The sequence below is a fragment of the Eleginops maclovinus genome, chromosome 20 (genome assembly GCF_036324505.1).
Source record: "Eleginops maclovinus isolate JMC-PN-2008 ecotype Puerto Natales chromosome 20, JC_Emac_rtc_rv5, whole genome shotgun sequence".
Classification (NCBI taxonomy): Eukaryota; Metazoa; Chordata; class Actinopteri; order Perciformes; family Eleginopidae; genus Eleginops; species Eleginops maclovinus.
This window is the reverse complement of record NC_086368.1, coordinates 3,457,651-3,473,333: the sequence shown is the minus strand read 5'-3', so window position 1 is coordinate 3,473,333 and position 15,683 is coordinate 3,457,651. Positions and strand designations below refer to the sequence as shown.

General features: G+C 42.0%; 2 protein-coding genes across 4 annotated transcripts in view; both read right to left on the bottom strand.

The window, feature by feature from the left end:
* Window positions 1-1,079: 1,079 nt before the first annotated feature.
* si:dkey-19e4.5 (UBA_like_SF and PTH2 domain-containing protein) lies at window positions 1,080-6,068 on the bottom strand. Its single transcript, XM_063911621.1, has 7 exons — window positions 5,812-6,068; window positions 4,860-4,973; window positions 3,622-3,693; window positions 3,437-3,511; window positions 3,018-3,115; window positions 2,642-2,756; window positions 1,080-2,516 (listed from the first exon to the last, which is right to left on the bottom strand). Exons 2-7 carry the CDS (start codon window positions 4,965-4,967, stop codon window positions 2,430-2,432), a joined length of 555 nt encoding a protein of 184 aa, XP_063767691.1. The 5' UTR covers window positions 4,968-4,973; window positions 5,812-6,068; the 3' UTR covers window positions 1,080-2,429.
* A 1,701-nt stretch (window positions 6,069-7,769) lies between these two features.
* The window catches only part of plxnb1b (plexin b1b), a 98,408-nt gene continuing 90,494 nt past the window's right edge, over window positions 7,770-15,683 (bottom strand). For all 3 annotated transcript variants that reach the window (XM_063911202.1, XM_063911203.1, XM_063911204.1), the window contains 11 exons: window positions 15,239-15,385; window positions 14,940-15,105; window positions 12,453-12,556; window positions 12,285-12,369; window positions 11,678-11,844; window positions 10,986-11,146; window positions 10,654-10,801; window positions 10,372-10,436; window positions 9,467-9,542; window positions 9,245-9,319; window positions 7,770-8,608 (listed from right to left, as the gene is read on the bottom strand). In XM_063911202.1, the coding sequence (XP_063767272.1) occupies window positions 8,504-8,608; window positions 9,245-9,319; window positions 9,467-9,542; window positions 10,372-10,436; window positions 10,654-10,801; window positions 10,986-11,146; window positions 11,678-11,844; window positions 12,285-12,369; window positions 12,453-12,556; window positions 14,940-15,105; window positions 15,239-15,385 (1,299 nt within the window). In that variant the 3' untranslated portion in view covers window positions 7,770-8,503. The remainder of the gene's footprint in view (window positions 8,609-9,244; window positions 9,320-9,466; window positions 9,543-10,371; window positions 10,437-10,653; window positions 10,802-10,985; window positions 11,147-11,677; window positions 11,845-12,284; window positions 12,370-12,452; window positions 12,557-14,939; window positions 15,106-15,238; window positions 15,386-15,683) is intronic.

The following is a 15,683-nucleotide window of genomic DNA, read 5'->3' as shown; positions in this document are numbered from 1 at the left end:
CCTCCCGACAGCAGCGGCTCAATAAAACTATTTCTGGGAGTTATAACAGAGGAACTGGCAAAACAATCTTTCTTGTTGCTTTTTCTTTATATTAAAGGTATTGGCGATGCTACTACGCACATTGGATCCACACACACCGGATACATTATATTAAACAGAGAAGTAATACTTGTTATCGATATATCCTAATGAAGCCACTATTATAAACAAATAGTCATAATGACGCGATTGGTTTCTTGGCCAGTCATGAGACCCGAAGGGCAACTCTGATTGGCTGTGGGGATAAATGCCAACGTCATTTGTTGCAGAGGTCTGACGTGCGACGAAATTAGACAGCAGAATAATTATGTTGTGGGGCTTCCATAGTTTAAAAGATTGTTAAGTATCAGAATCAGAAAAACAGGGAGTAGTAGGGACGGTTGCATTTTATACATTTGGGTATATGAAGACATATGATAACGCGCAGGTAGACCGAACAAAGCAGTGATCCGGATGTGTTTTAATACTATTACACTACATTTTACACCTTACTGTGACACTTGACATTAAATAAACATAACGTGCTGTCAAACCATCATTATAGCGGCACGCTGTGGAAATGATGTAACCATTCACATTACTAACAGGTACGAACACAATCCTGCTAACCCACTGAAATGCATATTTTTTCATAAGAGATCAATCATATACAATTAAGGCTATACGCCGTATAGTACAAGTTAACTTCCCTTGGTTATTTATACTTTCAACCGTTTATGCAATTATTTTTCAATGAATGACTTGGCCTTCCTCTCTGGTATCTACTCGGTTGCACGAAATAAACACGACCCCCAGAGTTATTTCCAACCGCACGTCATGAGGTTAATATTTACAAGCTCCCCAGCCGGACTCTCATGGTCGGCCATATTTCACAATGCTGCCATTGCCACTGCGGTGAAAAAGCAATGTCATATGGCCGGTCCTTACCACGCAGTGCAATATGGCAACCCTCCCCCACACTGCTTTCCCTGCTCCAGTCCCTCTCTCTCATGCATTGTCTGTATGTTCAACTGTGTAAGAAGAAAACACGATTCACGATGTTTGTTACTTAATCTGGAGGCATTTTAATTGTCTCCATAGTCTGAAGCACTCACACAAATGGCTGTATAACATAGGAGGTATCAAAGTGTCGACATGTTACTAAAATTGACAGAACTTTGGGATTCCAACTTGTCTATTCAAATGTACATTTCATATCGCATGCATGCCACCGCCGTTATTTATGATTTCTTTTACAAATACAATCTTTGACATTAAACCAGGAATCCAGGGAGTGGAGGCTAATGCCCGCAAATATTTGTTAGTGAGAACATAGACACAGCTCAAACATCATTGTGTATTAAGATTAATAGTGTTCAAGACTATTCAGAAAGTCTATAATAATTGTAACACACACAATTATCTGCATTTTGTCAAGCTGTAAATGGATCAACTTCATTAAAGTGAACTATCCCTCACAGGCAGTCAGTGCATACGTTAGGCCCAGCACAGAGCTTTACTACATGACATTTTGGCTCCACATAACCTCTCGACCACCATCAATTCTAACAGTAAAACCAAACATTTTAATTTAGAATTTTCTCCCTTTTGCACAAAGAAAAACAATACAACAAAGTCCAATAACTGCGCATACTGTTTAGGATGGCACACCACAGATTATACAGTATATGGCCCGCCAACAGGCAAATGTATACAATATATAGCCATTTATCAATAATGAGTAATGTTACTGATTCTATAGGATAGGGGTCTTAGGGAGGAAAGTTGCATACAGACACAAAATCATTTAAACATCAAAAATGAGTGTTCACAGATTATCAGTTAATAGGTTGTCCTTCACTCAGGAGTAGTGGATCCACCAGGGAAATACCATGTCTGCTATGGGTGTAATTATAATGACATTGTGTATTTGTCTAAAGTACATTGCCCCTTGAATAAGCATATTAGTCGGCCACAAACACAACTTTTTCAATTTTGCCATATCTGATACTGGACCACATACTCAATGTGTTTGAAAATGGTTCTAATGTTCTAATAAGACTTTAGGAAGTAAGTTGCCTGTTTGAAAAGAGAAAGGTCACCAGGAAAAGAAAATTCAACGGCCTACGCCTCGTTACCCTGTGAACAACCGTGCTCTCTCCCCTACTGCTCTTAAGGCCGGCTACGCGGCTCAGACAAAGAATGAAAGGGAAACAAATGGCTGAAGGGGTTTGTTTCTGGTGTTGGGACATGTCTGGATTTCCCTTGTTCTTCAGGTCTTTTTTAATTTTTTTTTTTAAAGGTTGCCGCTTGCATGCCAAGACTCTCCCCGCCGCTGGGAAATAATGCCTTCTGCTGGATGCACAGTGGCACTGCAGAGCAATGCCTCCCCCAAAGTGGGGGTAAGCCCCTCAAAGCAGCTTCAGACTCCCAGTGACGTTGTTCACCATCTCTTCCTCCCCAAGGATGGCCAGCACGGTGCGCGACCCAGCTTCCACCTGCCAAACAAAAATGTCTTCAGGTCAAGGTGCTCGTCAAAACTGAAAAAATACATTTTCTAGCCAAATGGACAATTTTTTGCAAATAATTAAATACACACACCAGATTACTTTAAATGTCCTACCTGGGTGAGCCCTGCATCTTGGACAAGGTAAGCAGGTAGACTGAGGCTCATGGCCAGGGCCTGCAGCTCCAGTAGATGAGCCACATTAGTCCCCTGGACCACCACCTTCTTGGATCTGTATCAACACCATGCACATTGATTTTTCATCATTTATGTAAATTAGAATCAACTTCATTAGTCAACAATATTATAATCATCAGAGAAATGATCGAAAAAGAAGAAAGCAAAGGTAGCACATCAGAGAATAAAGTGGGACTAGCGTGAACACTTCAGGAACTGGAGCATTATTGGATAAACATGTTGGGTTTTTGAAAACAGCAGCTGTACAACATGCTTGCTCCTCCTGAAATAAACGGTGCTGTTTTGCAGGTCTTACCCGCTGTGATCCCACTTCCAGGCCATCTCCCTCCAGCTGTTCTTCTCTTGTAGAGCCTGGTACAAACCCACAGCAGCATGCCCAACCTGGGCGGCCACCTGCACACAAACACCACTGATGTCACCAGTACATGGGTATCTTTATTCAAGCCGTTTCAGACCAAGTTCAAACAACTCCATACTGCTCCTGGAAAACATAACTCAGCTCTCTCACGCAGAGCAAACGCACAGAACCTAGAAGCTATCCTATATATAGTGGAAGAACATCAAACATAACAAACTAATGCAAATTAAAACCAACTTTTGTAAAACTCCCAAACGTACAGCAGCTTTACATCACTGTAAAACCAGAGACTCAAAGTTAGCTATGCCAAAAAGCCCTTCCTCAGTTTTGGTGAGAGGAGCAGCATTGCAACAAACCTTTCCAACCCCCATGGCCAGGTCCATGTTCACTACAAACACCATCTTGAACATGAGGTCATCGTCCCCCTCCTCCTGAGAGTGGAGCAGACAGAGAGAGACACTGAGATTTGGTTTTGGACAAACTCCACAAGGTCTAATGTACCAAGGTGTACCTGTGGGGACTAAGGCTATCTTATGGGCACCTCATTCTCCAGCTTGTTGAAGTAGTACATTGCCGCCTCCTCGGCAGACACGTTCCGAGTGTGTAGAAGTGCCTGAAGAGAAGAGAAAAAATGGAAATGGGCATATTAGTTTATAATAGTGTGGCCATACCTGTCACTCATTTTGGTTGATAACTGATAAACTGATAAAATACATGTATTCAGTTATACCTCCTTTTTCATAACTGGTTCACTCACACTGCTCAAATCATACTGAATTATTACTTAGGATATTCAATTATTGGTAGTTTTAAGCTGTCAGATGTCATCGAAAAAAATTGAATAAGCATTAGCCTGAATTTTAGTGAAAAGTCTGGCTAATACATGATTTAGAAGAAGTATCAAAACCACAACACTGGAACATGTCAAACATGTCCACATGCTACCTTTCTAAAGGAACGTCTAACAGTTGACCTTGCATGCTAGGTGCCACAGGTATGTTGGGTGACGGGTTATCATTCCCTTTGCATTTGCTTATCTGTAGTGCTTTAAAAAAAAGACACAAGTCTGTCAATGTTTTAAAAGCTCACATCTTATGTTATATTTAATTTAGCAGTTAAATAACATTCTATGGCTAAAATGTAAACTAACACTATTTAGATTAATAACATAATATAGTTACATGTTTTTTTTCAGGTTTAGAATTTGGTTATATTAATAATTATGTTCCTGTAAGAATCAATATCTAATAATAAGTATAATGTAACATTGTGATACAGTCATTTTTTGCCTGAGACGGTATTCATACAGTGAAAATGTCATACAGTTACAACCCAAAGTTAAAGAAGTGTGTTTAACTGTCTGCCAGCATGCCAGGTTAAGGTTCACACTGCCGGCTAAGTGACTAAGTGGATAATGAAACTTTTAAACTGTAAACTTTTTTGTTTGAGATAGGTGTGTAGTCCTATTTGGTAGGTCAATCCCGTCAGAATCTGCCCCTCAATACACATGACATAAACCATTTCTGGAATCATCTGAAAGTGCTACAGCTATAACCTATGCTCTTAAATGTTATAGGCGTCCTCTGTAACAGCGGTACATTTGAATGTTCAGCACTGAAGTTGTAAAGTGATGCAGTGATCACATCTTACAGTATGGTTTATTTTCCATCCATACATCTCTCAGTACTATCCACCATCAAGACTGCTATGTCATAGCTTATGGAAACATGAAACACACAGTAGCAGACATCATGTTAATGTAAATGTGTGCTGTCCCACCTGTTTGGCTGCCTCCTCTGGGATGTCCAGCTCTCTGAGCTGCTGCAGGAAAACAGGGTTGACATCCTGAGAGCCGGAGTCCGGGCCTGTCTGCTCTGAAGGCTCCATTCTTCACTGGAACAGAGACAGTAACACTGAACACATGCTCACAACCGACGCACAGGTCAACACAATCAACGTTTGGCAAAATATACATCCCGTCCACATCGATAATGTTTATATGAATGACTGTGTGCATTTTAGAGAGCACTTCTGATTCTATGGCTCTTTCAATGTGCAGGCCTCTAAATGCAAACATGATATTTGCGCACATTGCTGGCTGAATCGCTTAGCTACTAACACACACTGTACAAGCTAATGTGATGCAGGGCCTGCAGCGTTAACATGCACAACTAAAAGATGTATACACAAAGGAGCTCCACTGGTAAACTGTCACAATATACATAGTTTAATTAATGCTTTGATATGTATTATTTTGCAAAACGTCGTTTGGTTATGATGTTACCAGGCAGGGCCACATTAATGTAATAAGATATGGCGTTTTCTCCATACACGAAAGGGGAATATGAAGAGAACGAATAACATCGCTAGACTAACAAACAGCCACAAACTGTAACAAAACATGATTTAATGCTGCTAACGTTGCCTCTTGCGATGTTACTTACAACTGTTAGCTCATGTTACACACCATTATCATAAGCACCGCAAACAAAGCAGCTAACGTTAGCAGCGTTTAGCTTTGGTTCATACTACCATTTCATCAAGAATACAAATCACAAATTGCATTACGTTGCTTTAGTTCAATGCTTTCAAACAGTCAAGCAACGTTCAGGCGACCTTTATTGCTTAAAAGATGTTTTTAAAAAGGTAGCTATGAGCATAGCATAGCCCCTAACGCTAACTGGACTAGCTTCGGTACAGTAAGTTGCAGTAGCAATCCCATGTCAGTTACCTGTTCTGCGCAGCTAGCTAGACAGCAGGAACAACGAAGGCGATTTCCTCAGTGGTTTCTAGAAGTCTCAATTTTCACCTGCGACGCAACACTTTCTGTTTGAATGTGAGAGAACATCCAGTGGGATTCCCGACTGTACGACGTTCAGCGTTACTCCATTTTGGACCCTGTGTTGGTTGGAGGATGCTGCCTCTTGACGAATGTGTCGTTCCAAATATTCTGCTGATATTAATTATGCAGTGGTGGTCATATGCCCGTGCATGATGCACATGGGCTTCCCTTGGTTAAAAACGTGAGGACAATTGCTGGCTATAGGAAATATAGTTAGTTTAATAATCTAATCAAAAGGTTATGTTTGTTTTCCCAATGACTGTCCATTCCAGTGTTTAAACCTGAATAGAAAATAGCGTATATTATAATCTAAGCTACTATCCTGTAGCAGCTGAACAGCAACCAACTGCGAAAAGGTCTGTTGTTTACATGTAGTAGTACTTAGGTAGACAGGAGCCTGTTTTTTAGAAGAAGAAAAACACAACAACTTTTAAGAATACTTTATTACATCAGCATCTGTGAGAATTTGCAGCTTCTCTAATTAAACAGGTTAAACCACTACAGTTACATTTTAAATCAATATGTACACTGATATTAACACACAAAATAAGAAACATCCTTAAAACTGCTCATTGCAGAGCCTGCTCTACATTGCCAATTTTGTACAGCCTAAGAACAGGTATAGTGTTCCTCTTGAAATGACGTCTCTTTATTATCACTGAGCTTTTAGTCTTATCTGAAGTGACAGTGTATGACAGAACAAGCCTTCCGTTCATGAGTCATTAGTTTCTGTGTGTTAAGTCATGTAGTAATAAACCTACAGGCTACATTCGGACATGCCTGGACCCGGGAATGACACACATCAACACTCTTCATTCACTTTCATCGTTTTGGTCACTGATGACTAACTAGGGCTGGGTACCAAACCTCACTACTTTTGAAGTCCATTACACCGTTCAGCATTAAAGTGGATGCAGGGTCCGTTTTCCTGTCTATTTGGGTTTCCCCTTTGTTTTCACCTGAACCCAGCCTCTTAAATATCAATTCCTAACCATTACCAAAATGTTAACCTAAATTAAAGGCTAACCCCATCCACCAAGGGCAGTCCAACCACACCCAACCCTACTGAACCCTAGAAAGCCATCTCGTTCTGTCATTTAAATAAGAACAACATTTACTCATGTAAAAAAGGGCTCTGTGCTCTAACGGAACAGAACAGTGAAAAGATCAGCAATATCTACTGAACCAGTAGCAATATAATCAATATATAAACCTGTGTCATATTGACAAAACAAAATGCCACACAGACCTTCAACACAGGAAGCGGTGCCACCTTGTGTTCAATAAAAGAACTGTATACCAGCCATGATGTCAAAACCAAGCAACCTCAACACGTACCATCATCATAGCGTGGAGGTGAACCATGATTTTAATACGTTGTTTAAAACCTAAGAGGAATGTTAAAATGAACACAGTTAAAAGAAATATGACTAACACAATAAAATGGTGTACACTAAGATTCCACCTCATGGAGTTTCTTTATGGAAGAACTTGAACTTTTCCTCTGACATTCCAGTGATTTGTACACTTTAGACACATGAATAAGTATAAAAGCAAGAAACAAAAACAGAGTAAACTGACATTCAGTCGGGGTGCAAGTACCTTAAAATGCTCCAATGAGCTGGTTCTGATTTCCAATCTCAATGTCAGAAATGTGTGTGTTCGTACCACGGCTGATGAGAATGTCCAGCTGGTGTTAGTCTGTGTCAAAGAGCGCAGATGCTGCACTGCTATACTGGTAGTTGTAGCTGGTTGAAATGTTAGTAGTAGTGTTGGTGTTGTGTCAACAGCATCACAGGAAAGCAAGGTACACAAGGCTGAGGTAGAGAGTGGCAGTGACTCAGCCATTTTTCTTTAAGTAGAGGGGCGTACAAACAATGTTGTGACCAAGGTTTCCTTCTAAAACGTGTCCATTTCAGAGAAATAATATGGAAGCTTAGGTAATTGTTTTGAAAATACTGCGGCCATCTAATTTAACAACCAGTTACATCAATGCTTTGTACTAACAAAATTGCCAATACAGAGTGTAGATTGACAAGCAGTGAAATGGATCACACGCACCCACGCATACACACACACACACACACACACACACACACACACAGAAATAACTAATACAGCAGCGAGAAGCACACAAGGCATAAGAGGTACCGCTTCATAATTTCACTCTGAGGGACAACAGTGACAACAAATCTGGGATCAACCGGAAGATCAGCTGACTGCAGATCAGCTGCTGTGTAAGACCGTCACGTTTGAAGCCCAGCACGTGTTCTGTAGAGATAAACACAGAGAAGTTTTAAATGTCTCTTCAGAAGGTGAAGGAGGGCATGCCTAATTGACTCCAGGTTTTTGTCAGTGTCCATGTTCTGCTTCTCCTGAGCGCTCAGACCGTAAGGTGCTTTGAACTCCAACCTGAGGCTTTTGATCCTTAGCAAAGCAAATGTTTTTTCAAAAACTCAGGGCTCCTTGAGTTCCTCCTGAAAGGAAGGATTCATTTCGGTCTGCCTGTGGCTCTCCTGATTTCAGTTCCAGCTGCAGGGTGTAGATCTGTTCATCCCCCTCCCAGCATCAGCCTGCTCCGTCACAAGTCTGTGACTTTATTCTCCACAGCGGCAGCGATCTGCTGCAGTCTGTAGCCCAGCTGCATCTTCTGAGCCGTGGGGTCCTCCTCCAGTGCCGTGATGATCTGAAGACAGGATTGCCCAAGGATGGAAGGAGGGAGAGTGAAGAAGAGGAACATAGACAAACACCATCAGATGGGTCATTGTCATCAGAACACAAAAACACAAACCTTCAACAGCAGGCAAAAGAAAAGGTGTTGGAGTATATGTAATGTAAGTGTATAAGTCTCAGAGGGCAAGGGCTTTCGAGACACGAGAGAGAGAGAGAGAGAGAGAGAGAGAGAGAGAGAGAGAGAGAGAGAGAGAGAGAGAGGAGAGCGAGAGAGAGTAAAATGCAATAAGGAGTATTTATAAATGTTGTGAAAATAACTATGCTCAGATATCCCTACAGCTTGTGGTAAACATACTCATTAACAATCAAATAGTGGCATTCTACTTAAGTATTGCCCCAATAACAGGCAACAACACATTATAAAAGGGTATTTTAAAAATGTCTACCAAAGTGTCACAATGTTTGACAAAGTAAGAAAACAAACTGAAGACATGAAACATATTCTGCTGCCAGCTCCTCATCCACTGTACATGTTCAGAGTCGAGTGTAAAGACAAACCATGACTCTGTTTATTGTGAACAATTGTGCACATGATCACAGGTCTGTAATGAGCCATGATAAATGCTGAGTCACACTGGGGGATACACACCTGGTCGTAGTATTTGTTGATGTACTTGTACAGCTCGTGCAACGCCACCAGGTAGTTGAGCTCGCCCGAGTAGTTCTGAAACACAAAGCAATCAGGTCACATGTCCTTTGTGTGTGTGTGTGTGTGTGTGTGTGTGTGTGTGTGTGTGTGTGTGTGTGTGTGTGTGTGTGTGAGTGTGTGTGTGTGTGTTTTGTTAATCTGGGGGGGGGGCGTTGGACATACCCGAGACAGCTCAGCCAGAGCAGAGTTCATCTCCTGGTCGCTGGCTGAGATCGTCTGCCTGATGTCCGCATAATACCTGCAATAAAAGCAATTCCAAAAATAAAGAATTAAAATGTTAAAAAATTAATTATCATTAATTATCATTATCTTCAAATGCAAACACGACTTAAAAGTACCAAGTTCATACCAAAAACCTGCTTTTATGCGTTGTAACCAACAGTATTTTTGATACTTCATATTATTTATTTTGTTTTATTACAGAGCATTAATATTAGACATAACAGTGCAAAATGCAGGACTCATACTGGAGTGTAATGTAAGTCCTATTATTCAAGGAGCTCTTTTACATGATGTTTTAATGAGCTTAAAGCTGCATTGTGATTTTGTCTGTATTTATTTTTATTGTTATTACTTTTATATATACTTCCTGTATACTGTGACCACCTAATGGGGTGGGAGATAGGGGATGGGTTTTTTTATTTTGATTTCTCTTAACAGACACAATTCCTGTACTTTGTTTTGATGTGCTATAAGTGCCATGTCTGCAAAAAAACCCAATAAAAACATTTTTTTTTAAAACTTTTAAAAAAACTGCATTGTTGGAATTGTGGAAGTGACTTTTTTGCCATAATATTTAATCAAACATTTAACTCATCAGGTAACATCTGCTCTGACTCTTATTATCAACCATAACCTATGTCATTTTGTTAAAGCTAACAGGCTATCACGTCTCATCATAAGCATCCCTTACATTATCAAACTCAAGCAACAAGCCTTATCTTTTTTTCCCTATCAATATTGATAGTAAAGTTCATCTTTAATGCCTAAACCAACCCGTTAGCCCGTGTCAGTGTTGAGCGCCAGAATGGATGAACAAACGCATAATTTATTAAACATGAACTCACCTTTCTACCATCTGCTTATAGCGGGGGATGTCTCTGGCATACAGCAGCTTGTTGATGGGAGAGTCCTGCTCAGAAAGAAACGGAGATGAGAACACCAAGAGAGAGCGAGGGGGGGGGGCAGCTTTAACTGTGCTCCTTGTTAAAGTGCCCTCTTGTTGTCATCTCTGAATGAAAAAAGTTCCAAACGTACAGCAGACTGACCCCCGAAACAGCTTTTCAAAATAAGAGCACATATAGAAAGTGTGTTTAATCAAAGCTTGAGTGCATGACGCCTGTGCTCACCCGGCCCAGCTTGTGCTCAGCGATGGTGCAGGAGTCCATGAAGGTCTGAGAGATGACGGACAGCACGGCGTCCACGTGGTCCGAGGCCTGCACGTCAAAGATGAACTGAGGGTTCTTCACTATGTTGATCCAGAAACGCAGAGGCAGACTGGAGAGGAAGAGGAAACATCAGACCACTGACTCCAGCAGCTCTGAAGTGCTTTGAGTTCATTGTATTAAACATTAAATACAAGTGTTTGATGCTCAGGTGAAGTAGATGTTACATCTTTTAGGACAAAAGTCTTTTAACCCATCACAATATCTTCATTTGTGTGTGTGTCCATCCACTGTACCTGTTGGTCTTCCAGATGTGTATGGTCTCCGGGTCAGAGATGCCGTGTTTGGCCGCCTGGTCGTCCAGCAGGTCGAAGAAGTATTTGACAGCCAGCGGGACGGGGCGGCTGGTGCTGAGGATCACTGTGAACAGGTCGTCCACAAACTTCTGCAGCGTCCCCTGGAGAGCGAAAGGAGGAGGAGGAGGAAGGACGTTTGTCTGTTACTGCTGCCACTGTGTACCTGAAGCTGGTTCATCTGATGGACGCACCTAGATGCTACAGACTGATGTTTCTGGATTTATATGTAAATGTTTTTTTATTTTGCACATGAAAACGTTGTGCATTGTTTATTTAAATGATTAGGTGCCTAAGGTAAGCCAGATGTTGCAGTGAATGTTGAATATGCAGGAGTTTAAATACATGTTAATAGAATATTTATTTTATTATTGTAGTAATAGGTTCATTGTGAAATGCAAACAGATCAATATACAGCCCCCGGGAAAAATGAAGAAGAGCACTCCACATGTTTCATAAATCTTCATCTCTACATGTATGACAGTCATTCCAGTGTCTGTTCAATTCCAGCACAGAGAAATGTTGTCAGGAGTTTATAGAATACAATAAAAAACCTAAAAAAACCCATATAACTCAAAGACATACCTATAAATAATAAAACCAGAGAAACTGATAATGTGTGTGTGTGTGTGTACCTTCATGGAGAGCAGGCGGGTGAGGTAGATCTCGGGGATGGCCTTGGCCCTCTCTCTCTCCCTCAGGCTGCCTCTCCGGTGTTTGGGCAGCTCGGGCTCCTCGCTAGCTTTCACCAGGTGCCACAGCCGCACCCCCCCCTCATCTGCATCCTCGAGCATCGGAGTCTCTGCACACGATCACGTTTGGAAAAGCTTTCATTATTACAATTTACCGACCGGTGACCGTGCCCCGCTCCTCCTCCACATTCATTCACTCATCACTCATATTCACTTCACTGCCACAGACCTAGAGGAGCAGCTGGGGTTAGGTATCTTGTCAAAGGACTTTAAAATAATTTGATAGCAGGGGCTGGGGTTCAAACCGCTGACCCACAACTGCCTTTTTTAATGTACCAAACCAAGAAATGTGATTTTAAATGTTTCCATTTACAAAAAAAGTAGTTTAGATGAAAGAATCTCAGTGGGAATGATATTACAAAAGTACTTCTTTCAGCACAGTAACTGTGTGATCACCGTGTATTGTTTGAAGACTAGATGAGAGGAAATCAACCGTTTACTGTATGAAGCAAATGAAGGGTTTTAGGATCACCATGCACTGTATACTCACTCTCTCCGGCCACGTAGTCGTGGTTGTCATGGTGAATGTGTTTGGTGTGGCGAGGGACCAGCGCTACTGTCGCTCCGTCTGGGACCTGATGAACAACACAACAGTCAGCCTCATTAGACCGCAGGGCCCCTTATAACTGTGAGTGTTTTAGTTCAGTGTGCACCTCACCTTGTAGTGCTGCAGTGTGTTCAGGCGTTTCCAGTTCCCCTGCACCACTGACGTCAGGTCCTCGTCTGACAGGATGAGATGACCGGCCACACCGGAGCGCCACTCTGCACAAGAGACAACACTAAATATAATACATGTGCAACACATTTCAAAGTGTGGTCCTATTGGAGTTTGTGTGTTCAGACAGAAAGACCGAAATACCGTTTTCCACAACCCCGAGGTATAAAAGAGTTAAAGTAAAAAAAATACAAATATATATATATATATAGAAATATGTATTTACATACAACCTGTACACCCAAACTTATATATATATATATATACACACACAAATATATACACACACACAGAAGAGAGCAAGAACAAGTATTTGATACACTGCCGATTTTGCCGGTTTAGACGGAATCTAAAATAAAAATCCAGAAAATCACATCGTATGATTTTTAAGTAATTAGTTTGCATTTTATTGCATGACATAAGTATTTGAAACATCAGAAAAACAGAACTTAATATTTGGTACAGAAACCTTTGTTTGCAATTACAGAGAGCAGACGTTTCCTGTAGTTCTTGATCAGGTTTGCACACACTGCAGCAGGGATTTTGGACCACTCCTCCATACAGATCTTCTCCAGATCCTTCAGGTTTCGGGGCTGTCGCTGGGCAATACGGACTTTCAGCTCCCTCCAAAGATTTTCTATTGGGTTCAGGTCTGGAGACTGGCTAGGCCACTCCAGGACCTTGAGATGCCTCTTACGGAGCCACTCCTTAGTTGCCCTGGCTGTGTGTTTCGGGTCGTTGTCATGCTGGAAGACCCAGCCACGACCCATCTTCAATGCTCTTACTGAGGGAAGGAGGTTGTTGGCCAAGATCTCGCGATACATGGCCCCATCCATCATCCCCTCAATACGCTGCAGCCGTCCTGTCCCCTTTGCAGAAAAGCATCCCCAAAGAATGATGATCCACCTCCATGCTTCACGGTTGGGATGGTTTTCTGGGGTTGTACTCATCCTTCTTCTTCCTCCAAACACGGCGAGTGGAGTTTAGACCAAAAAGCTCTATTTTTGTCTCATCAGACCACATGACCTTCTCCCATTCCTCCTCTGGATCAGATGGTCATTGGCAAACTTCAGAAGGGCCAGGACATGCGCTGGCTTGAGCAGGGGGACCTTGCGTGCGCTGCAGGATTTTAATCCATGACGGCGTAGTGTGTTACTAATGGTTTTCTTTGAGACTGCGGTCCCAGCTCTCTTCAGGTCATTGACCAGGTCCTGCCGTGTAGTTCTGGGCTGATCCCTCACCTTCCTCATGATCATTGATGCCCCACGAGGTGAGATCTTGCATGGAGCCCCAGACCGAGGAAGATTGACCGTCATCTTGAACTTCTTCCATTTTCTAATAATTGCGCCAACAGTTGTTGCCTTCTCACCGAGCTGCTTGCCTATTGTCCTGTAGCCCATCCCAGCCTTGTGCAGGACTACAATTTTATCCCTGATGTCCTTACACAGCTCTCTGGTCTTGGCCATTGTGGAGAGGTTGGAGTCTGTTTGATTGAGTGTGTGGACAGGTGTCTTTTATACAGGTAACACGTTCAAACAGGTGCCGTTAATACAGGTAATGAGTGGAGAACAGGAGGGCTTCTTAAAGAACAACTAACAAGTCTGTGAGAGCTGGAATTCTTACTGGTTGGTAGGTGATCAAATACTTATGTCATGCAATAAAATGCAAATTAATTATTGAGTACCTATGATAAAACTTACAGACCTCTACATGCTTTGTAAGTGGGAAAACCTGCAAAATTGGCAGTGTATGAAATACTCCCCACTGTATTATCTTGATCTAGTAACATCAATATTTATGGAATATTATTTTTGGAACTGGTCAAATATATATGTCATCTAATAACTATATAATTATGTTTTAATAACGGGCACCTTTGTGTATGAATGACGGCCTCCTCTTGTGGGGGGGCTTTAGATGGAAGAGAAAGTTGTGTGATTTTGGGCTGGATGGGGGAAGGCCTACAGTTTCCCTACATTATTTGACTCTATAGCAAATCACATTATTTGGCATGTTTAAAGTATTGATGAGCATTATTTCGCTCGTTCTTTTTGTCTCCTTATTTTGGACGATTGTTTGATCACAATAGTGATATCTGGATTTTGGATATACAAGTCAACCGAAGTTTACCGTTTAATGTTCATCATTTTAACGAGCGAGGATTCGCCACTTCAGTTCCCGTATTGATTCCAGCTGCTGCTTTGGTAAGTTATGGTTCTTTATAAGCTATTTTTGTGGTATTATTATTATCTGACAGTAGGGGGCAGTACAGCTCAACAAATGTAACAAAAGCCCAGCGTACTAGTTCCTCTAACTTTACTGTCACAAAATAGAAAGAATGCCAGTGTGTATTACAGCATCAGGTGTGTGTGTGTGTGTGTGTGTGTGTGTGTGTGTGTGTGTGTGTGTGTGTGTGTGTTGGATCCTCACCAAGGTCCAGGGAGTCTGCGTGGGGCCGGTGGGAGAAGGAGGTGCCCTTGTAGACCTGATCCAGCAGCTTCTCCTTCACCTGGGTGATGGTGTCACAGTCCAGCACTTTGGCGGGCACCGGCTGGCTCTCGTTCACTCCTCCACCCTGCACCAGGACGTTCAGAGTCTGGGGGGGGGAGAGGCAGTGTGAGAGGGGGAAACAGGATATGATACACTTCCCTGAAGGTCATGCTGGATATATGTGATTCTTTCCATCTGATGCAAATGATCCTTCAGTGTGGAGTCAGAGCGCTCCTCACCAGAGTCTTGTACTCCACGTCCTCCCGCAGCAGCCGGTTGTCGTTCAGAGTGTACTTGGCCTTCCCGGTCACAGCGTCCACCGGCCCTTTGTCCACCTGGTGCTTAATGGCCCTGAACAGCATGTAGAGAGACTCCCCCGCTGAGTCCTACACACACACACACACACACACACACACACACACACACACACACACACACACACACACACACACACACACACACACACACACACACGCGTCACATAACTCTCTACAGGAGAATAATTATGGCTTTAATGACAAGGACATTAGTCGCCTGCTTTAAATAGTGACTTACCAAAGAGGCTAAAAAGGTCGCAAATCGAAGTCTATCACAAAAAGCTAGACTTATTTTTTTAAAGGAATTTTACTTTATCTTCTTATGTATATATCATTTATTTGATTGTTTCTTTTAATTGCACACTAT